This window comes from Ranitomeya variabilis, chromosome 8, assembly GCF_051348905.1.
Source record: "Ranitomeya variabilis isolate aRanVar5 chromosome 8, aRanVar5.hap1, whole genome shotgun sequence".
In the NCBI taxonomy this organism is placed as follows: Eukaryota; Metazoa; Chordata; class Amphibia; order Anura; family Dendrobatidae; genus Ranitomeya; species Ranitomeya variabilis.
Window position 1 is genome coordinate 113,709,053 of NC_135239.1, and position 22,745 is coordinate 113,731,797.

The 22,745-nt window shown below is 43.7% G+C and overlaps 1 protein-coding gene across 2 annotated transcripts in view; it reads left to right on the plus strand.

Annotated features, from left to right (window-relative positions):
- Positions 1–22,745, plus strand: part of DDR2 (discoidin domain receptor tyrosine kinase 2) — a 534,261-nt gene that overhangs the window by 329,266 nt on the left and 182,250 nt on the right. For both annotated transcript variants that reach the window (XM_077278825.1, XM_077278826.1), the window contains exons 5-6: positions 7,890–8,121; positions 22,373–22,520. In XM_077278825.1, coding sequence (XP_077134940.1) covers positions 7,890–8,121; positions 22,373–22,520 — 380 coding nt within the window. The remainder of the gene's footprint in view (positions 1–7,889; positions 8,122–22,372; positions 22,521–22,745) is intronic.

The following is a 22,745-nucleotide window of genomic DNA, read 5'->3' on the forward strand; positions in this document are numbered from 1 at the left end:
CAGTGCCCGGCGCCCGCATACTCCCCTCCGCTCACACAGTGTTAATGCCGGCGATAACGGACCGTGTTATGCCGCGGGTAACACACTCCGTTACCGCTGCTATTAACCCTATGTGCTGCCTATGCGGCATCAATACTAAAAAATGTAATGTTAAAAATAATTTAAAAAAAAAAACCTGCTACACTCACCCTCGGTAGTCCGCCAAGCCTCTCGCGCCGGCCGCCATCTTCCGTTCCCAGCGATGCATTGCGAAATTACCCAGAAGACTTAGCGGTCTCACGAGACCGCTAAGTCATCTGGGTAATTTCACAATGCATCCTGGGAACGGAAGATGGCGGCCGGCGCGAGCGGCTCGGCAGAGCTTCGGTGGATCCCAAGCGCCGGTAACTGCTTCCTGGATCCAGGCCGCCAACGGAAGGTGAGTATGTAACTATTTTTTATTTTTATTTTTTTTTTTTAACAGGGATATTATGCCCACATTGCTATATACGTGGGCTGCACAATATACAATGTGGGCTGCGCAATACACAACGTGGACTGCGCAATATACTACGTGGGCTGCGCAATATACAACGTGGGCTGCGCAATACACAACGTGGACTGCGCAATGTACTACGTGGGCTGCGTAATATACAACGTGGGCTGCGCAATATACTACGTGGTCTGCGCAATGTACTACGTGGGCTGCGCAATGTACTACGTGGGCTGCGTAATATACAACGTGGGCTGCGCAATATACTACGTGGTCTGCGCAATGTACTACGTGGGCTGCGCAATGTACTACGTGGGCTGCGCAATGTACTGCGTGGGCTGCGCAATGTACTGCATTGGCTGCGCAATGTACTGCGTTGGCTGCGCAGTGTACTGCGTTGGCTGTGCAATGTACTGCGTGGCTGTGCAATGTACTGCGTGGGCTGTGCTATACACTACGCATACATATTCTAGAATACCCGATGCGTTAGAATCGGGCCACCATCTAGTGGTAAAAAAAAAACTAAAAAACAACTGTGGGATTGCACTTTTTTTGCAATTTCTCCGCACGTGGAATTTTTTTTACGTTTTCCAGTACAGAATTTGTTAAAACCAAAGGTGTCGTTCAAAAGTACAAGTCGTCCAACAAAAAACAAGCCCTCACATGGCCATTTTGACCAAAAAATGGAATATGTGAGGAAACCTGAGAACCCGGAGGAAACCCACACAAAGACAAGAACATACAAACTCCTTGCAGATGGGGTTCGGTTACGGACACTAGGTGTCCAGTGCGAACCCTGAACTTTACAGTTTGGGTTCACTCATCCCTAATTATAAAGTCTGAAATTGAATTTTGTTTCTTGCAGCCCTGAAAAAGTAGGTATTTACTGTATGCCCAATTTGACCTCACTCCCCCTGTGTTGGATTAAATGGAGTTATTGTTAAAACTATACTTTGATTCTAAATCAATATAATGTGAGGGGCATTATACTGTGTATAGTAAGCCGTGTAGAGCTTTATTCTGTGTATAAGGATGTTCTGGGGCCATTACACTGTGTATAGTTGGCTTTTACACTGGGTGAATACTACTGTTAGGGATATCAAACAGTGTTGGGGACATTATACTGTTTGTAGGGGCTTTGGCGCATTATACTGTGTATAGGGGACTTTGAGGGTCATTATCTGTGTAAGCGGAGCAGTGGGAACATTATACTATACATAGGAGACCTTTGGAGACATCCAACTGTCTATAGAGGAGAAGTGTGGACATTATACTGTATGTAGTGCGCATTCATTCAACCATATTACACATACATGTTAAATAGAGTTGTAACAAGGCACTCATAGCCTGCTCTAGGCCAATGTTGCATCATTGTGTTATGATTGACTCCATGTGCATAATGAGATGACAAGAAAAATATGTGCATACTTCAGATTACAGAGCTAGTATACATAACAGCATTACTTCTAGGGGAGATTATGGCACCTTCCATATTCATATGTAAATTGAGTATAATATTAATGAGCCATTCAGTGTGTTGTTGGAGTGGTGAATGTTACACTTGTTGGTGAGTGAATGTTACGCTGGTGGGTGAATGTTACGCTTGTTGATCCACTGCGCCATGGGCTGGACTTAGCCTGGCATGGTGTGACTAGGTGTCTACTGGGTCTTCACTAGGGCCTTCGATTATGAAGATAGGCTGGGTAGCCGGTAGACACCAGGTAGTACTGTATTGCAGTCTCTGGGATTGCAGCAGCTGACAGAGGGTTAAGACAATGACATGGTCAGACAATATGAGGTCAGGGTAGGTAGCACAGGTTCAATATACGTAGCTGAGGTCAGAAGAAGAATTGTCAGTCAGGGAGGGTATTCAAGCCAGGTCAATAACTGGAGAAACAAAAACACACACACACAAACTGGACATTAACAGAGTAAACTGACTAGGAACCAACATTCAGACAAGGAGTGGACGGAGGAGCTGCCTAAAACAGAGCATGCTGGCACGGGATATGCCACAGAACCTAATCTCTGCAGGACACAGCAGGGTTAAGTTCCTGCAGAGATCGTCCAAATGTAAGCCAAAATGAAGCAACATGCTGTTGCTAGCAGCAGGGCAGAAAATTGCTGCAAGAGGCAAAACTAAGTGAGACGACCTGTCAGGATTCGGATACAAATGTACACAAGAAAAAGTGTAGCGGGCACCACAAAAAATAAAGAAATCTGGGATCAACCATATGCATATATAAGAGCCATAAAACACTAAACAAGAAAAAGGATATGCATACCACTGAGATCCAACAGAAAATAATTTTATTAGTACAAAAGCACACAGCAAGGTAGAACATACATATTAAAAACATTTAAAATCCACAAAACAAGCACATGATCAATACACTATGTGCAAAACCCCCACATCGCACCTATTATAGGCAAGCGGCGGGTACCGCAATGGGCGCGAAATGTGCGCCCGCGTACGCAAACTTGTTTATGGGATGGTGGGAGGAGGAATATGTCTATAAACAACGATTCTTTCAGGAAGCTGTGCCGAAATGGTACAGATTTATAGACGACATCCTGTTTCTATGGACTGGGACTCTGGACGGGTGCAACCGCTTCATTGACCAGCTTAATGTGAATTCTTGGGGGATCAAACTGACCTCGAATATCTCTGCCGTGTCCGTGGACTTCTTAGATCTTAAGATCTCTATCAGGGGGAATGGCCTGGTGACTAACTTGTACCGTAAAAAAACGGCTACGAACAGCTTGCTCCATTACTCAAGTGCCCACCCGATTCACCTACGGAATAGCATACCTAAGGGTCAATTCCTTAGGGTGAAGAGAAACTGCACCACCCTGACTGACTTTCGGGCAGAATCGCAGAAGTTGACGGGGAGATTACGGGCTAGGGGTTACCCTAGGAGAATTATTGCCCAGGCATACCAACACTCCCAGCAGGTGTCACGTGAAGAGACTTTAAAGCCCCAAAACAGGACCCCAGTTCGGACCATCAACCTTGTTACCACTTACCATAATCAATGGAGTGATGTATATGGGATTCTTAAAAAGAACTGGGACATTTTACTGACAGAACCCAAACTCTTACCATGGCTTTCGAACACTCCTAAGATGGTGGCGAGAAGGTCAAAAAATTTGAAGGATGAACTAGTGTCCAGCCACTTCAGACGGGCAACCACTAAAACAGGGACGGGCAGCAGTATCCATGGGTCCTATCCGTGTGGTAGGTGCAACATCTGTAGTTATGTGATAGGTGATAAAGGGATATTTTTCCCGAGCAGTCCGGACAGGATCCAGGTTACTGGGTATTTTAACTGTCGTACTCGAAATCTTGTCTATGCTTTAATTTGTAGTTGTCCAAAATTATATGTGGGTTGCACTACTCAGGAGCTGAGGCGCCGGACACAGCAACATCTATCCAATATCAATACGGCTCAGAAGGACCATGATAAAGGTAAGCAGCTTTCCTCGGTGGCCGTACACTTTCTACACCATCATGGGGGATCACCCAGGGGATTAAGGGTCATGGGTTTGGAAGTAGTCAGGACTGACATTAGGGGTGGGAGCGTGGTACCCGAGCTCTTGAGGAGAGAATCCAAATGGATCTACAACCTCAAGAGTTTAGCCCCGGTAGGTATAAATGAGGAACTTTTATATACGGGCTTTTATAAACAAACATGAGGGCTGTGAGCCCCTGCTCCATACCTGTGTCTGTGTATTTGTATGTGTATTATATACTTTCTACATCTTGTTTCAGAGTTTGCAGACATATTTGCTTTCCTTCGGCCCTGCCCTCCTAGGTGGAAGACTTCCTTGGGATGACTGGTCCTTCTACTTTTGATTCATCATCTTTATCTATGACGGGACTACCTGCAATTTATGTATTCTGCCAAAGCATTGTTCGCCATTTGATTGTATTATGTGGTATATATTGTATAGTATTGCTCTTTTGTTTCATCATTTCATGCATGGGACTCCCAGCCTATACCAACAGATGAGATAGGATTATGAGGGCATATTTGGCTGGCTAGTGTTCTCAATTGTTGAGGTTTGTGCTTGGTTTAGCGCCACTGGCGGTTCATGTCTGTCTTTAGAACCTATGGTATTTAGTAAAAACTCTGTTATTAAGCGCATCCTTATAAGGAGTAATATATACATATATTCTAAATCATTATTTTCGCCTGGCTCTTTCTTTTAGTTGGGTTGCTATATTGTGCGTTCATTCTTTAGGATGTAACCTCATTAGAAGGAGGTTCTTCTACCGCTATACTGTGGGTATATAAAGGGGATAAAAATTCTTTTTCCCCCTCCTCTCCCCTCCCCTTCTCTTTGGACCGGTCCAAAAATTCCTCCTTAAATCATGGTGGCTTTAAATCAGGGTGTTGTTAGCACCTGGGCTATTTCATACTTTAGTGGTTGCACTTGTCCCGAGTAGGTGGAATGTAAGCTTGATGGGCTGTAAGCTCTTCACTACACCTCTGTGGCCATTCTGCACAGGCGTTCCCTGTATATAAGTGATTCCTTCTCTGCGTGTAAATGCGTTTTACATCGGCGTTCTTGTGGCAAATCATAGTGGTGGGACTGCATTTACTATCTTTAAATCCCGTAATGGGTTAAACTATTGTGGCAGAGCTACTTGTCTGCGCAGGCGCTGATGTTGGCACTCTTTGATTTTTATCAAAGCTCCCTTTTTGCTGGACTGCGCAGGCGCAACCCGTGATGAGCTTGGTGTTCACTGGGTTGTGACGAAATCTCACACCAGAGAGACGCTTACCAGTGCGCAGTCTCTATTTGCCGGCTGGGCTATTCCCCCACGCAGGCGCGATGGTGGAATTCCCTTTGAACCGGAAATGGTAACTAGCACACTCCCTGAGAGACCTGCACGTCGTACACCCTCACAGGTGATAAATATTAAGTCTTATTACTTTACTGCATATAAGCAGGGTCGGGCGTCCGTATCTTATACTTCCCCTGATGAAGACGCTGATATAGCGTCGATACGCGTGGGGTCCTCATCCCCCCAGCACGAGCACCTTTATTTTAAACTGCTGAATCTCTACCTGGCGCACATCTTTGCGTACACTACCTTTAGGATCTTGGACCTGAGCATCTGCTTTGCTCCCAGGCTTGGGGGTCATGCTTATAACCGACTCGTGGCACCTGTTTGGTGTGGCACTATTTTGGTAACTATGCCTGGGACATAATTTGTGTCCGGTTCCTTACATTACTGTGTGGGTATAGGTTATAGGTAGGACGTAACCGGTAGTAGATGGGCAGTTTTGATTGGGTATGTGCATATAAATGCCATCCGTTTGACACATTGTAAACTATTTGGTGCTGGTTGGTAATTGTGTTCCACTTGCTGGGGGTTTTGCACATAGTGTATTGATCATGTGCTTGTTTTGTGGATTTTAAATGTTTTTAATATGTATGTTCTACCTTGCTGTGTGCTTTTGTACTAATAAAATTATTTTCTGTTGGATCTCAGTGGTATGCATATCCTTTTTCTTGTTTAGTGTTTTATGACCTGTCAGGATTCAAACCCAACAGCTCCTGTGCACCAGAGAGCAGCTCTTCCCTCTGAGCTATTCAGCTTGTCGGACAGTTCCGTGCTAACCTAGATACTTGTACCTATGTTGTTGCTGATGTCTCCACTCTGAGTTTCCTGTCGGTTACCACCCTAAGTTCCTGATTGGCTCATCCTGATTACACACCCTATTTAAGCCTGGCCTTGTTCTTCTTTCCTTCGGTGGGAATTGAGCTACCAGCCTCTTTTCAAGCTTACTTCCACCCTCTGTTTATTTTTTTCAAACGACACTGATGTTCCTGATATCAACCTCTGACTTTCCTGACTACGATTACTGCTAATTCCTTCAAATGACACTGCTGTTCCTGATATCAACCTCTGGTTTTCCTGACTATGACTACTGCTTATTTCCTTCAAACTACATTGCTGTTCCTGTGTATCGACTCGTTGGCTATCCCTGACTATGCTACCTGCCGATGCTCCCTCTAGTGGTTGCAATATCTCTACTCCAAACCAGGTCAGTCCATAACACGACCTGACATAAGGAGAAGCGACATGGTGACTATGGTGAGCAAGGTGGCGCTGAGGAGGCATGCGAGTTACTGCCATGACAAGATGGAGGCGCTAAGTGAAGGCAGGCTGCCAGATGTCGTGAGAAGATTTAATTTACATGAGCAATACCAAAGACACTAATCAGATTAAAAATAACATCATTTCCATAATTGTCCACAAGGAACATATGACAAACTGATGCTGGCTATAGACATGAGAAAGCTGTCTCTCCCAACTTCCCCAGACATATGTCTGTTTGGTTCAGTTGAGAATTCATGGGTTCTCAATGGGGTCTAAGGGGTAATGTTTCTCCTTATGGAGAGTGACACACCAGCTCTGGCTTGTCAAGGTAAGGAGGCTTATTCACCGTGCAATGCTCCTCTGGGAATTTAATATGCAAATTGGCTTTATGCATATTAAATTCCCAGAGGAGCATTGCACGGCGAAAAAGCCTCCTTACCTTGACAAGCCAGAGCTGGTATGTCACTCTCCATAAGGAGAAACATTACCCCTCAGACCCCAGTCCAGAGCTACTCATCTAGCCAAATTAGTTTTCATGCTTCGCATTGATGAGGGCCAACAGCCCGAAACACCATGTCTGCGAATTGGGATACTGATTTGCATTTTATCCTAAGTCATATTGCACGATTCATTAAAGGGTTGATTGTGATTTGTAGGATCGCTACTACCAACAGGTGGCGCTATAAAGTTAAGTCCTCTTTTTCTCTGAAGAGGCACTTTGCATATGGGTTCTCAATGGGGAGAGAAGAGAAAGTTGCTTATAGACAGCAGCTTATATCCCATGGGAGAAAAATAATTTGTGTTGAAGCTTGAATTTTTCCAACATGTGGAATCAGGAGACCCTATACATACTGTATCAGATAGTCATTTGGTCCTGCGAAAATTGGTGAGGCCACCCAACTTTCATCTAATGTGTATCAAGACTTTAACACTTAATTAAACTTTGAACACTTCTGATAGATGATTATAGCCTACTTAATAGAAAGTAGGCAATATTGGTACAGCACAATTTCCACATATTATTGTGCAGAGAAATTATTCTTTAATCCATTTAACAATTTAAAAAAACTGACTGTGCTCTCTGAAACTAGTATGGGAAAAATATAGTAGCTGGAAAATGTTAAAGCGAAAATTTTAACTAATTTTATTTATTTCAAATGTGTTGATCTTTTATTTTATGCTTTATTTTCAATTTTATTGACATCTATCAAAATAGCACAAAACACATGCAATGCTAGAAAGAACAACTGCTAAGCAAGGTAGATAAAAATATGCTTAAATGTAATAACTACTTTTTCTCAGGCTGGATTTAGAGGATGGAGATGGAGCTTGGTGTCCTGAAATGCCAGTAGACCCAGAAGAACTGACAGAGTTTCTCCAGATTGATTTGCGAGTCCTTCATTTCATAACATTGGTAGGCACTCAAGGTCGACATGCTGGAGGACATGGGAATGAGTTTGCTCAGATGTTTAAAATAAATTACAGTAGAGATGGAACACGTTGGATCTCCTGGCGAAATCGGCATGGAAGCCAGGTATAGCAATTCATCTTTACTGTTACATTACCAAAATATTTACTACAAAAATGACCTCTGGTATTTTTTGAGTGTGATGTATTACTAAGACATGAATAAATATATAAAAATGGAAAAAAAAGTTATGCAGGAGTATACCATTTGAATTATTAGATAGATTGAAAGCATTTTTCAAAATGAATGTATGTACTTGTCATTGCATAAGGGTATGTGTCCACGTTCAGGATTGCATCAGGATTTGGTCAGGATTTTTCATCAGTATTTGTAAGCCAAAACCAGGAGTGGGTGATAAATGCAAAAGTGGTGCATATGTTTCTATTATACTTTTCCTCTAATTGTTCCACTCCTGGTTTTGGCTTACAAATACTGATGAAAAATCCTGACCAAATCCTGATGCAATCCTGAACGTGGACACATACCCTTACTTTCTAATATCAATTATCAGTAAAGATATAGGTTGTGAACTATACAGGGCCAATTGTCATAGTCATAAAGCATCTGGCTTTAAAGGGTTATTCTCATGCTAATATACAGTTAGGTCCATATATACAGGTCCTTCTCAAAAAATTAGCATATAGTGTTAAATTTCATTATTTACCATAATGTAATGATTACAATTAAACTTTCATATATTATAGATTCATTATCCACCAACTGAAATTTGTCAGGTCTTTTATTGTTTTAATACTGATAATTTTGGCATACAACTCCTGATAACCCAAAAAACATGTCTCAATAAATTAGCATATCAAGAAAAGGTTCTCTAAACGACCTATTACCCTAATCTTCTGAATCAACTAATTAACTCTAAACACATGCAAAAGATACCTGAGGCTTTTAAAAACTCCCTGCCTGGTTCATTACTCAAAACCCCCATCATGGGTAAGACTAGCGACCTGACAGATGTCAAGAAGGCCATCATTGACACCCTCAAGCAAGAGGGTAAGACCCAGAAAGAAATTTCTCAACAAATAGGCTGTTCCCAGAGTGCTGTATCAAGGCACCTCAATGGTAAGTCTGTTGGAAGGAAACAATGTGGCAGAAAACGCTGTACAACGAGAAGAGGTGACCTTGGGGAACCTGAGGAAGCAGTGGACTGAGTCTGGTGTGGAAACATCCAGAGCCACCGTGCACAGGCGTGTGCAGGAAATGGGCTACAGGTGCCGCATTCCCCAGGTAAAGCCACTTTTGAACCATAAACAGCGGCAGAAGCGCCTGACCTGGGCTACAGAGAAGCAGCACTGGACTGTTGCTAAGTGGTCCCAAGTACTTTTTTCTGATGAAAGCAAATTTTGCATGCCATTCGGAAATCAAGGTGCCAGAGTCTGGAGGAAGACTGGGGAGAAGGAAATGCCAAAATGCCTGAAGTCCAGTGTCAAGTACCCACAGTCAGTGATGGTGTGGGGTGCCATGTCAGCTGCTGGTGTTGGTCCACTGTGTTTCATCAAGGGCAGGGTCAATGCAGCTAGCTATCAGGAGATTTTGGAGCACTTCATGCTTCCATCGGCTGAAATGCTTTATGGAGATGAAGATTTCATTTTTCAGCACGACCTGGCACCTGCTCACAGTGCCAAAACCACTGGTAAATGGTTTACTGACCATGGTATTACTGTGCTCAATTGGCCTGCCAACTCTCCTGACCTGAACCCCATAGAGAATCTGTGGCATATTGTGAAGAGAAAGTTGAGAGACGCAAGACCCAACACTCTGGATGAGCTTAAGGCCGCTATTGAAGCATCCTGGGCCTCCATAACATCTCAGCAGTGTCACAGGCTGATTGCCTCCATGCCACGCCGCATTGAAGCAGTCATTTCTGCCAAAGGATTCCCGACCAAGTATTGAGTGCATAACTGAACATTATTATTTGATGGTTTTTTTGTTTGTTATTAAAAAACACTTTTATTTGATTGGACGGGTGAAATATGCTAATTTATTGAGACAGGTTTTTTGGGTTATCAGGAGTTGTATGCCAAAATCATCAGTATTAAAACAATAAAAGACCTGACAAATTTCAGTTGGTGGATAATGAATCTATAATATATGAAAGTTTAATTGTAATCATTACATTATGGTAAATAATGAAATTTAACACTATATGCTAATTTTTTGAGAAGGACCTGTATTTGGACAGAGACGACATTTTTCTAATTTTGGTTATAGACATTACCACAATGAATTTTAAGCAAAACAATTCAGATGCAGTTGAAGTTCAGACTTTCAGCTTTCATTTGAGGGTATCCACATTAAAATTGGATTAAGGGTTTAGGAGTTTCAGCTCTTTAACAAGTGCCACCCTGTTTTTAAAGGGACCAAAAGTAATTGGACAATTGACTCCAAGGCTATTTCATGGACAGGTGTGGGCAATCCCTTCGTCATATCATTCTCAGTTAAGCAGATAAAAGGCCTGGAGTTGATTTGAGGTGTGGTGCTTGCATTTGGAAGGTTTTGCTGTGAAGTAAACATGCGGTCAAAGGAGCTCTCCATGCAGGTGATACAAGCCATCCTTAAGCTGCGAAAACAGAAAAAAAAAACATCCGAGAAATTGCTACAATATTAGGAGTGGCAAAATCAACAGTTTGGTGCATCCTGAGAAAGAAAGAAAGCACTGGTGAACTCATCAATGCAAAAAGACCTGAGCGCCCACGTAAGACAACAGTGGGGGATGATCGCAGAATAATCTCCATGGTGAAGAGAAACCCTTCACAACAGCCAACCAAGTGAACAACACTCTCCAGGAGGTAGACGTATCAATATCCAAATCTACCATAAAGAGAATACTGCATGAAAGTAAATACAGAGGGTTCACTGCACGGTGCAAGCCACTCATAAGCATCAAGAATAAAAAGGCTAGACTGGACTTTGCTAAAAAAAAACAACTAAAAAAGCCAGCACAGTTCTGGAAGAACATTCTTTGGACAGATGAAACCAAGATCAACCTCTACCAGAATGATGGAAAGAGAAAAGTATGGTGAAGGCGTCGTGCAGCTCATGATCCAAAGCATACCACATCATCTGTAAAACACGGTGGAGGCAGTGTGATGGCTTGGGCATGCATGGCTGCCAGTGGCACTGGGTCACTAGTGTTTATTGATGATGTGACACAGGACAGAAGCAGCCGAATGAATTCTGAGGTATCCAGAGCCATACTGTGTGCTCAGATCCAGCCAAAAGCAGCCAAACTGATTGGTCGTCGCTTCATACTACAGATGGACAACGACTCAAAACATAAAGCCAAAGCAACCCAGGAGTTTATTAAAGCAAAGAAGTGGAATATTCTTGAATGGCCAAGTCAGTCACCTGATCTCAACCCAATTGAGCAGCATTTCACTTGTTAAAGACTAAACTTCAGACAGAAAGGCCCACAAACAAACAGCAACTGAAAACCACCGCAGTGAAGGCCTGGCAGAGCATCAAAAAGGAGGAAACACAGCGTCTGGTGATGTCCATGAGTTCAAAACTTCAGGCAGTCATTGCCAACAAAGGGTTTTCAACCAAGTACTAGAAATGAACATTTTATTTAAAATTATTGAATCTGTCCAATTACTTTTGGTCCCTTTAAAAACAGGGAGGCACATGTTAAGGAGTTGAAACTCCTAAACCCTTCATCCAATTTTAATGTGGATACCCCCAAATGAAAGCTGAAAGTCTGAACTTCAACTGCATCGGAATTGTTTTGTTTAAAATTCATTGTGGTAATGTCTATAACCAAAATTAGAAAAATGTTGTCTGTGTCCAAATATATATGGACCTAACTGTATTTGCTAATAATTTAGACAGCACAAAAATAAGCAAGTTTGCAATAAGCTTGCCATAAGCTTGCTTTTTCTATCTGCTTTCATTCTCCTGATGTGAGAACTTTTATCGTACGTAGTATACAGCTTGTTACCAAGGAGATCGACCACCATGGTCTGGCCGAGTATGTGCAGTGGCCACATTCCAGGCTGAGTAGTTTACTCATAAGATACCAGACTCCCCTCCAGCCCTTTTATTTCTATACAGCAATTAGCTGATCACCTCCATGTCAGCTTCTGATTGAGAGCTGCAGTTATATCTGAGTTTTGGTTGCCTCATTCTGTTTTCAGTAAACAGTAGAATGATGTGCTTTACTAAAAAGCTCTATCTTTGTCTCATCTGTTCACAAGACACTTTCTCATAAGGATTTTGGCTTACTCCCATACATTTTTGCAATCTGCAGTCTAGCTTTTTTATGTCTGTGTCACCAGTGGGGTGCCCTGAATCTCCTGCCATAGCATTTCATTTAAATCAAATGTTGAAGGATAGTTCGCGCTGACAATGATGCATACTGAGCCTGCAGGACAACTTGAATTTCTTTGGACCATCCTGCGTTGCAACCATTCATCAATTTTTCTCTGCTACCCACATCAAGGGAAGTTAGCTACAGTGCCATTGGTTGTAAAGTTCTTTATTATGTTGTGCACCGTGGACAAAGGAAAGTCGCGATCTCTGGAGATGGACTCGTAAACCATAAGATTGTTGATATTGTTCAACAATTTTATTTTTCAAGTCCTCAGAAGGTTCTCTTCTCATCTTTCTGTTCTCCATGCTTAGTGTGGCACACACACATAGTGCAAACACTGAGTCAACTTCTCCTCTTTTTATCTGGTTTCCAGAATGAATTTCATATTGCCCACACATGATACTTGCCACAGGTGAGTTGGAATGAGCATTACATGCTTGAAACAAAGTTGTTTACCCACATTTTAGAAAGGTGTCAACAATTTTGTCTGTCCGATTTTGGGGTTTTGTGTGAAATTATGTCCAATTTGCCTTTTTTTCTGTTTTTTTTATTCGTGTTGTTCCAATCCACACAAAGGAAGTAAACATGTGTAAAAGAAAACATTTGAAATTACAATAATTTTCTAGGATAAATGCTTTATTTTATGGAAAAATTTCAAAGGTGTCATCATTTTCAGCCATGACTGTATATACCATTGCATTAAAGGGGTTTCCGGTCTTGTAAGAAAAGTCTTCAGTCACTCTATGTGACTTCAGACTTCTCACAGCGTGCTTACCACACGCTGTCAGGATTCTCTTCAGTTGCTGGTAAGAACATGCATACTTCCAGTCACATCGTGACTAGACATGCTCAGCCTTGCTCACTTCACTTGCATTGAGAAAGGCCAAGTATGTAATCAGCATGTCATTGCATGTATGCAGATTGCATTACTAGAAGTCATGTAACTGATATGGAAATTTAATTTGGATAAATTTATCCCTGTGTGTGCTGTGGCCGCTCCCAATAAGACTGAGTATTTTGAGCGCTCATCAAGAATGGACTGTACACCATTGTGACAGAACAACATTCCATCAATACTGATACTTTATTGTACATACATAGTTTTATAATTGCATATAGAAAGGAGTGGTTAGGGGTTGTTAGGGGTGGTTAGTTAATTACCATATTGTCTAGCTCCTCTGTCATTGGTTATCTAAATATATATGGAATATTGTGATTAATGCACATATGGATGCTGATTAAGCAACTAAAATGTAGCTCTGCATCTAGGACAAAGTTGAGACATCTGATCAGCACTTAATACATCTAGCGTTGTTCCGCTTTTGAGATGGAAAACCCCATACAATCTGTCTGGCTTATATTAGTTTATGTCAGCCATTTTAAGCCATTGATTATAATGTATATATTAGCTGTGAGTATATGAGTATATATGATTATAGAGCAGTATACATGCAAGTGAGATCTACATGATATATATATTTCTATCACAAGCCCCCCTTAGATATCACTTGCCCTAATCCTAGCCTCCTGTCCCAATGCACTGCAACTCTTTTGTGCTGTCGGTGAACTGATGCAAGCCTAACGCCTGCGCCCCACTCCGTACAGACTTTTTGCAAATGGGCGGTCAGGAGATCTGTCCCTAATGGGGGTTCGTTGCAATCAGTCTCTTAGTCAATAGCATGTGTAGTGAGCGATGTGTAGTCTTTATCAGGTAGGTCATCTATTCGGTCAGGCCACAACATCATTCTGGCTTGGATGTCATCTTCTGGTAGGGGAGCTTTCTTGCAATGCGATGAGTGGATCCAAGTGGATCTTCCTTCCAGTTTCACAGAGGTTGGTGTCATCAGCAGCACTTGAACAGGACCATCAAATCTGGGATCGAGTGGTGTTCTCCTTACAAACTTTTTTCACCAACTCCCAGTCTCCTGGCTCCTAGGAGTGCGTACCAGACACTGAATCTGGATCTGGCAATGAAGAAAAAAACTCGAGAATGGATGTTAGCAAGTTTCTTGGTGAGTTCAATTACATAAGCAGACAAAGTATCATATTACATAGTCAGCTGCTAAGGGAAAGGATACCCCTAACCTGGGACTAGACTCAAACAAAATTTCATATGGTGACAGCTTTCCTGGGCCTCTGGAAGTGTGCCTAACACTGAGTAGTGTGATTGGGAGTGTGTAGGCCTAAGTCTGACCCTACTGCTGACCAGATCTCTCGTGTGAGACTTGCTGTGAATGCGGGTCCCTGGTCACTCTATCACTTCTGGGACCCCATATCTGCATATCTGATCTCTGAGAGTATCTTCTTTGCAGTAGTCTTTGCTGACTGGTTCCTCACTGGGAAAGCTTCTGGCCATCCTGAGATCACGTCCACGGCCACAAGGACATATTCGAAACCTCCACTTGGCGGCATTTGGATGTGGTCTATCTGGATCCTCTGGAAGGGATACAGTGGTCTGGCAAGACGATGTGTGGGAACTTTCTCCATTCTTCCAGGGTTGCATCTACCGCAGGTCAGACAGCTGCTAGTGAACTTGGCTGTTAGGGTGGGGATCCCTGGAGCGAACCAGTAAGCACCAATCGGATCATTCATCTGTGTCTTTAATCTGTGTGTGGGCCCATGTGCCCACTGGACCACCATAGGGTACATTCTTCGGGGTAAACAGGGTTTGTAGTCCATTGCGTATATCCTTCCTTCTTCATGTGTTGCTCTCTTCCGCATCCAGCATTCCTTCTTGTCCTTTGGGGCTTGCTCTTGCAGCTTTTTGAGCAGATCAAAGGACGTCATTTGGTCAGGTTTCTTGTCTTCAGTCCTCATGTAGTAGCCGTCCGGCTCTACGACCTCTCCCACTTTTCCATATTGTCTTCCTTTGACTGCTTTTTTGGCTGCCATATCTGCCATGTTGTTGCCTCGTGCCTCTACTGTGTTTAGTTTTCCATGCACTTTGACTGTTAGTACTGCCACCACTTTTGGAAGTTGAAGTGCGTTCAGCAGGTCCTTAATGGCTCCATGATGCTTCACGGTTGTTCCGCTTGCTGTGATGAAGTCTCTTGCAGCCCAGATGGGTCCGAAGTTGTGTGCTATGCCATGCGAGTACCTTGAATCGGTATACATTTTCTCAGTCTTGTCTTCTGCCATCTGGTAGGCCTTCATCGGCGCTATCAGTTCTGCTTGCTGGGCTGACAGACTAGGCGGCAGACTTCTGGACCACAGGATCTCTTGACTGCTGGTCACTGCACATCCCATGTGGAATCTTCCTTCATCATCTGCAAATCTGGAGCCATCGGCATAGAGGATCAACTCTGGTTTGGTCAGTGGCTCTTCTGCCACCTTGAGTAATCCTGCTGTTTCCTGTTGCATGATGCTGAAGCAATCATGGTCATCCGGAGCAAATCCAGATCCCTGCAGAAGGTATCATAGGTAGATTTTGATCAGACTTTTTATCTGAGGATCCATATCTGTATCCCCCCTTGGGAGTGGGAGTAGAGTGGACGGATTGAGGACTGTGCATCTGCAGTTGGTGACATTGTCGGGCAGGAGTAGAGAGCACTGGAGGCGAAGATGCCTGGCGGTGGAGAGATGTTTTGGCTGGGTTTGGTTGAGGATTGCTGAGCTGTCATGCGGAGCCAGGATTTCCAATGGTTTTTCCAATGTTGTCAGTAGTCCTGTCCAGGAGGACGTGTGCTGCAACTGCTGCTCTCATGCGGGAGGAAGAGGCTCCCCTTGCAACTGGATCCAGGCGAGCTGAAAAGTAGTTCAAAAGTCTCTGCTTTCCCCCCTGAAGCTGCGTCAGGGCTCCAGTAGCAAGGCCTTCTTTCTCCATCAGGTAGAGATGGAATAGCTTCTTGTAGTCAGGTAGGCCTAGTGCTAGCGCTGAGACTACAGAGTCTTTTAGCTTTTTGAATGAACTGAAGGCCACATCTGTTAGCAGGAACGGGGTTGCATTAACGCAGTCATACAGAGGTTGCATTAGGACTGAGGCATCAGGGATCCAGGCTCTGCAATACGAAACTAGACCAAGGAAGGCCTGTAGCACCTTTGGAGTTGTTGGAGGAACCATCTTCTCCACTGTGGTCTTCCGGTCATCTGTCAGGTGTTTCGCCTGGTGAGCAATACAGTGTCTCTGGAACGTAACTCGCTTCAGACACCACTGGACTTTGTTCTTTGAGATCTTGCAGTGCTGCTCCGCCAGGTAGAGTAGGAGATACAAGGAATGGGCTTTACACGTGTCAAAGTCAATTGCACAAAGGAGTACATCGTCCATGTATTGTAGCAGGGTTACTTCTGCATGTTCTGTGACCCAGTTGGTGAGGACTGTGGACATTGCTTTGGTGAACTGTGAAGGGCTGTTCTGGGCCCACTGTGGCATCCACTGTCCATGTGTGGTGTCCCCCTTGGTGCATTAAGGCAAACAGGAACTGGTTTTCCGGATGAAGGTGAACACTGGAGAAAACATTAGCCAGATCGGTCACTGTGAACACTTTTGCTGTGGCAGGCACATTTGAGAGCAGAGTGTGTGGATTCGGCACAATTGGAGTTTCAAACACCGTGATGTCATTCACAGCTCTCAGGTCATGTACCATTCTGAACTTGGCTGGCTCTCCTTTTACAGTCTTTTTCTTGACGGGGAAAGCAGAGGATTGCAAGGCGATGTGCAAGGAACAATGATTCCTATTTCCAGGTAGACCTTCAGTTGGTCAGAGGCAGCTTGACTCTAGGCCTGGCCTGGGCCTTACGAGGGTACAGGGTACATGGCTTGAGTGACACCCGTACTGGGGCAACTTGAGGTTTTCTCACGTCCTGGGGTCCCTTAGACCATAGACTTTCTGGTTGATTAATGTTCTAGTAGGGCCGCCATCATGACTCTTCTTGGGTCAGGGATGAAGAAAGTGTCACTGTCCCATCTTCCTGGAACACTGTGGTTGTCTTCAGCTTCTGCAGTAGGTTCGCTCCCAGCAGGTTGAGTGGCAGGTCCTTGACACCACAAACTGGGACAGGATAGAGTGTCCTGGCTGAGTGCACACGCTCAGTAGCTTTGTAAGCTGAGAATGTCTGACTTGACCATCAATGCTCATGCGAGGCACAGAGGATTCTGATAGGCAGGTGGGATCAGCGAATTCCACAGGTCTCATCACACTTGCACCGGTGTGCAGAAGAAAAGATCTGACAACTCCATCCACTTTAAGGGTAATTTAAGGTATTGGTCTTGCAGACAAAATTTTACATTCCAGGAGCGTAGTGTCTTGCGGGCCTGGCTTGCTTGCCCCTGTCCTTTGGACGGGGTACTTCACTGCTTTCTGCACTTCTTCCTTGACCTGTTTCTCTGGACCAACTCTTGGGTTGTATGGGTCCAGTCTCTTTGGGGGCGTGGGTGCTTTGCACTGGTTCTGGAAATGGCCAAACTTGCCACAGATGTAACACTTGACACTTCTTCTGTCTTCGTAGGGTGGTTGCGCTTCCAGGTTAGTGGTCACCATGAGAGGGGCCATCCTCTGCACTCCTGGTTGGGACTCGGTCCCTTTGGCTACTGTGAACAATGGCATGATGGGCACTGTAGCGGCAGCGGGGTGCGGCCTGATTGAAGCTGCGGTGGTAAGATGGGGCCTGCAGGTGCGTCAGTGGCGAGGCCCGGGGGTGCCATGAGACCGGCGGCTGCATCCAACCCAAGGTCTTGGGGCATTACAGGGGCTGCGGCTGCATCTGTCATCACTTCTTCCCCTTTGCTAACCTTATTGAGGTCGGTGTCTCCTCTCTAGAGTCTGCAGCGGTTCTTCCGGTGTGTTGATCGGCACTTTGCAGTGTCTTCACCTCTGGTTCCCCTTCTGGCGTTCTCAGCAGCACGGCACCCATTTCCTTCTCCGCGCTCTTTGTGGTGCTTTAATGGCGGCAGTTTCGGCAATAAACAGTCTCCTAGGTGCACATAAAACATTTTGCTGGGTCAGTCCACTGCTATTGACCTGTTCTCAGGCCTAGCCACTATCAGTGGTTTCCTGATTGGCTGTCTCAGTCCATGCACAAAGGCCTGTGCCAACATTTGCCTGTGTGTCTGGTCATGAATGGTGAAGCCCAAGTCTTGGAATACTTGCATTACTCTGCCATGAAACTTCTTTACAGACTCTGTCTTGTCTTGGCTCACGTCATGTAAGCTGAGGGCTTGTCCTGCCAATCTGCCTTTGGCCCACTCTCTGAGCTGTTCAATTAGCTGTGGCACTGACTCCCAAGCGTGTACATCTAATTCTGCTGGAAGTTTGAATTGTTCCTTCATGATTGGCCAGAGTGCATCGCCTGCTTCTATTTCCATTCATGGCCCAGAGATCATTCCAGGTGGCTGCATATGTTCGCTGGTTCTGCTACATTCTTTGGTAAAATGGCATGGGATGCATCCCTGGGTCTGGAAGATTGTCACCTGACTTGAAATGCAGTGCACATAGTGTAATGGTGGTGCCTCTATCTGCCCCTGCATTCTTGGTGCCTGTGGGTTTCTTTCCCTAGTACTGGGCAGCATGTATGATGTTCCCTCTTCATCTTCATCAGAGGAATAGTTGTGATAGCATGTACTGGGGTCATACACTGGCTGATATTGGACTTAGAAGTTGCCTTTTTGTGTGAGGATGTCTCCCCCCTTGCTGAAGCTATGATGGATTAGGCTTATAGTTCTATGTTGGTGTGAATGTAAGCAGCTGTGACCGGTGCTGAAATTGTACATTATCAGCAGATGGTGATGTCAGTACTCCCCCCTCTGCACCCAGGGCTGAGCTGTCTGCTATGTCTGGGGGCTGCTCACTGCATTGTGTGTAGGGGGATTTTCACCTTCTTTCCCCGATATCACAACTGGCAATGGCTGGATTGTGCCAGGGACATAGAAGGGGAACCTTGTGCTGTAAGCACCTCATTGTTTGAATTGGGCGTTGGCCCAGCCGGCAACGAAGAGGAAGAAAAAGGAAGAAGAAGAAGGAGGAGGGGTTGCTTGAAGAAGGAGGAAAGAGGTGTGGAGAAGGAGAATGAGAAGATAGAGAGAGAGATAGAAAGGTGTGGTAAAGAGAAACGGGGAGAATCAGGGTGTGCAGAAAGAGGTGGAGAGAGTGAGGAGAAGAGGGAGGAGAGATGGGTGTGGAGAAGGAAGAGAGGGAGGAGATAGGTGTGGTGGGGGAGTGGAGAAGGAGGAGAGAGAGAGTGAGGAGAAGAGGGAGGAGAAGATGGAAGGTGTGGAGGAGAGAGATAGAGAGAGGGAGAGAGAGAGAGGGAAAAAGTGTGGAGAAAGAGGAGAGGAAAGGAGAGTGAGAGAGAAGAATGAGGAGAGAAAGAGTGACAGAGAAAAAGTAGGATAGAGAAGAATGAGAACAATAGAGAGGAGCAATGATGCCTTCTCCCTGTAGGGAGGGACGGGGCGCACCACATACTGTGCAAAAATAACTACCTATACCATGAAGAGCAGACTGCGCAGATCCAATATCTCCCGTCTTATACACACAAAAAATCACTTCCTGGTTTGCTCACATATCTTTCTGTACCACCTAAACGATGTAAGCTCTGCTGCTACTTCATACCATGTATTAGCATTCAGCAATTTAACATCAGCTAACTTCCCTTATTTTCCTTTCTACGTCATGCCATTCCGCAGCTTGAAGTCTGCCATTCTTATGAATTTCACATACTTTATACCTTCCAAAATTCTTCACATACTTAATACCTTCGTGTTCTGCCACTATCACTATCACTATCTGGGGGGCTGTTTTCTCTTCAGGAAATAAAAAGACTCTCCTGTTGCCTGGCCACTTTATTCCCCATGGCAAAAACAAAAATGAAAAACACACAAAAAGGAAAAAGAAAACCACACTAAAAAACTTCTAAAAATGAGTATATAAAAACTCCAAAAAAAAACAAAACGATAAGAAAAACCGTCAAAAACTTAGTTCACAACCAAAAACTCAAAATTTTGATACAAAGGAAAAAACTTTAAAAAAATAAATAAATAAAGAGACATAAAGGATAACTTTGGAAAATTTAAAAAACTTTAAAAAAACTTTTTAAAAATATAAAAAAAACAGGATAAAGACTTTCAAAAGAGTAAAAAAAACCTATATATTTTATTTTTCTTTCCTTCTCTCTGCGCTCAACGCAGTCAGACACACACTTCCCCTTTTCTTATGCTATTGTATCCAATGTCACTAAAATCACGTATCTGAAAACACGTATGTCGCATTGAAAATAATAGATACAATTTGTTTCACTTCTTCACAAATAGCTACACATAGCCAGCATTGCAGAAACAGCCAGAAAAAAACAGATGTGACAGTGTGATTTACAATGCATATATCTTTGCTTGCAGCTTAGAAAAGAGGAAGTTCAGGAAAGAGGAAAAAAAACCCTTTCTTTTACAATTGTATGCTCTTAAAGCAGCAATACATGACACAAAACAGATACAGATAGACGTCCGGGAGATGACCCTTTTCTTATTCTGTGACACGTGCAGGCTGTTCTGGGAACAGACAACTATCAATCGCACTGGCACGCATATGCCGGGACATTCTACCACCCTCCGCTCCGGTCGTCCTGACTGGCAGCCGACTACGGGAATCTGTGGCAGCCCTCTAAGCTATCACCATCCAAGCCTGGAACATGGGACTGCCTGTCCCGAGACCTCCTGTCTCTCCTGCTGCACGGGAATCTGTGATAGCTAATTGAGCGATTTGACCTCCTGCCGTCACCCAGCAACCACAAGCAAAAACAGTCACTGTTCCAACTTTTTCTCCCGGATCTCACACAAACATGGAACACATACACGGCACACAGCAGACACCTTGACTTATATCCCAGGGTTTGTTGGATACAGGCTTTGGAATTTTTACACTACCTGGGAATGCGGTGGTGACCACACCTGACCGGCAAGAGGTATAGACCCAGACTGGGCACAGGGGACTTTCAGGTAAGATGATAACATTTTCTTACCTTACTTATGGAGCTGTGCAGTCTCTGTCCCGTGAACCAAGGCCGTGGCCAACACCTCCGTCTCTCCGGTCAGCAGGGTCCCGTGTGCGTTTCATCCATGCCTCGCCGTTGGGCGCCATTTGATATGGAAATTTAGTTTGGATAAATTTATCCCTGTGTGTGCTGCGGCCGCTCCCAATAAGACTGAGTATCTTGAGCGCTCATCAAGAATGGACTGTACACCATTGTGACAGAACAACATTCCATCAATACTGATACTTTATTGTACATACATAGTTTTATAATTGCATATAGAAAGGAGTGGTTAGGGGTTGTTAGGGGTGGTTAGTTAATTACCATACTGTCTAACTCCTCTGTCATTGGTTATCTAAATATATATGGAATATTGTGATTAATGCACATATGGATGCTGATTAAGCAACTAAAATGTAGCTCTGCATATAGGACAAAGTTGAGACATCTGATCAGCACTTAATACATCTGGCGTTGTTCCGCTTTTGAGATGGAAAACCCCATACAATCTGTCTGGCTTATATCAGTTTATGTCAGCCATTTTAAGCCATTGATTATAATGTATATATTAGCTGTGAGTATATGAGTATATATGATTATAGAGCAGTATACATGCAAGTAAGATCTACATGATATATATATTTTTATCACATAACCACCCACTCTCACATGATTACCAATAAATTCTGTGGTGACTTGTGAGGTGCACACACTGTAAGAAGTCAGGAGTCTGCAGTCACATATTTTATTAAAAGACCAAACGACCCCTTTATAGTCTATTTGAAATAAGACTTTAGTGCACAAGGACAATTGCAAAGAACTGTTTATCTGATCTGCCTGATCTGTAAAGCATTCTGGCAGCAAAACATGATTATATAATCATGTTTTGCTGCCATAGTGCTTCCAGGATAGTTCTATAATAGCAACAGCCCCAATGTAGATGCTGCATTTATATGAGCAAACAATGTAATCCCTATATAGATTAATGTTCTTAAATTGCAATCGCTTATTAAAAAAAATTTATTCTTTCAGGTTCTTGAAGGAAATGTCAACCCTTATGACATAGTATTAAAGGATCTGGAGCCTCCTATAATTGCAAGGTTTTTACGCTTCATTCCAGTGACTGACCATTCAATGAATGTGTGCTTACGAGTGGAGCTGTATGGCTGTGCTTGGCTTGGTAAGAGTAAATGGTATAATTTTTTATTAGTTACTAATCGTCTCGTAATGTTTTGTTTTAGTTTATTAGCTTCTGAGCCTTAGTTTGTTATATGTACATATATTATGTGAGATCTTCAAAATGATGGAAAAATGGGGGTGAGCTTGGCACCGGTACCTAATGGCTTCTTTATACTCTACTTCTCCAACTTTTTTATGGTGAAAATTGATCCAATACTGCTAATCA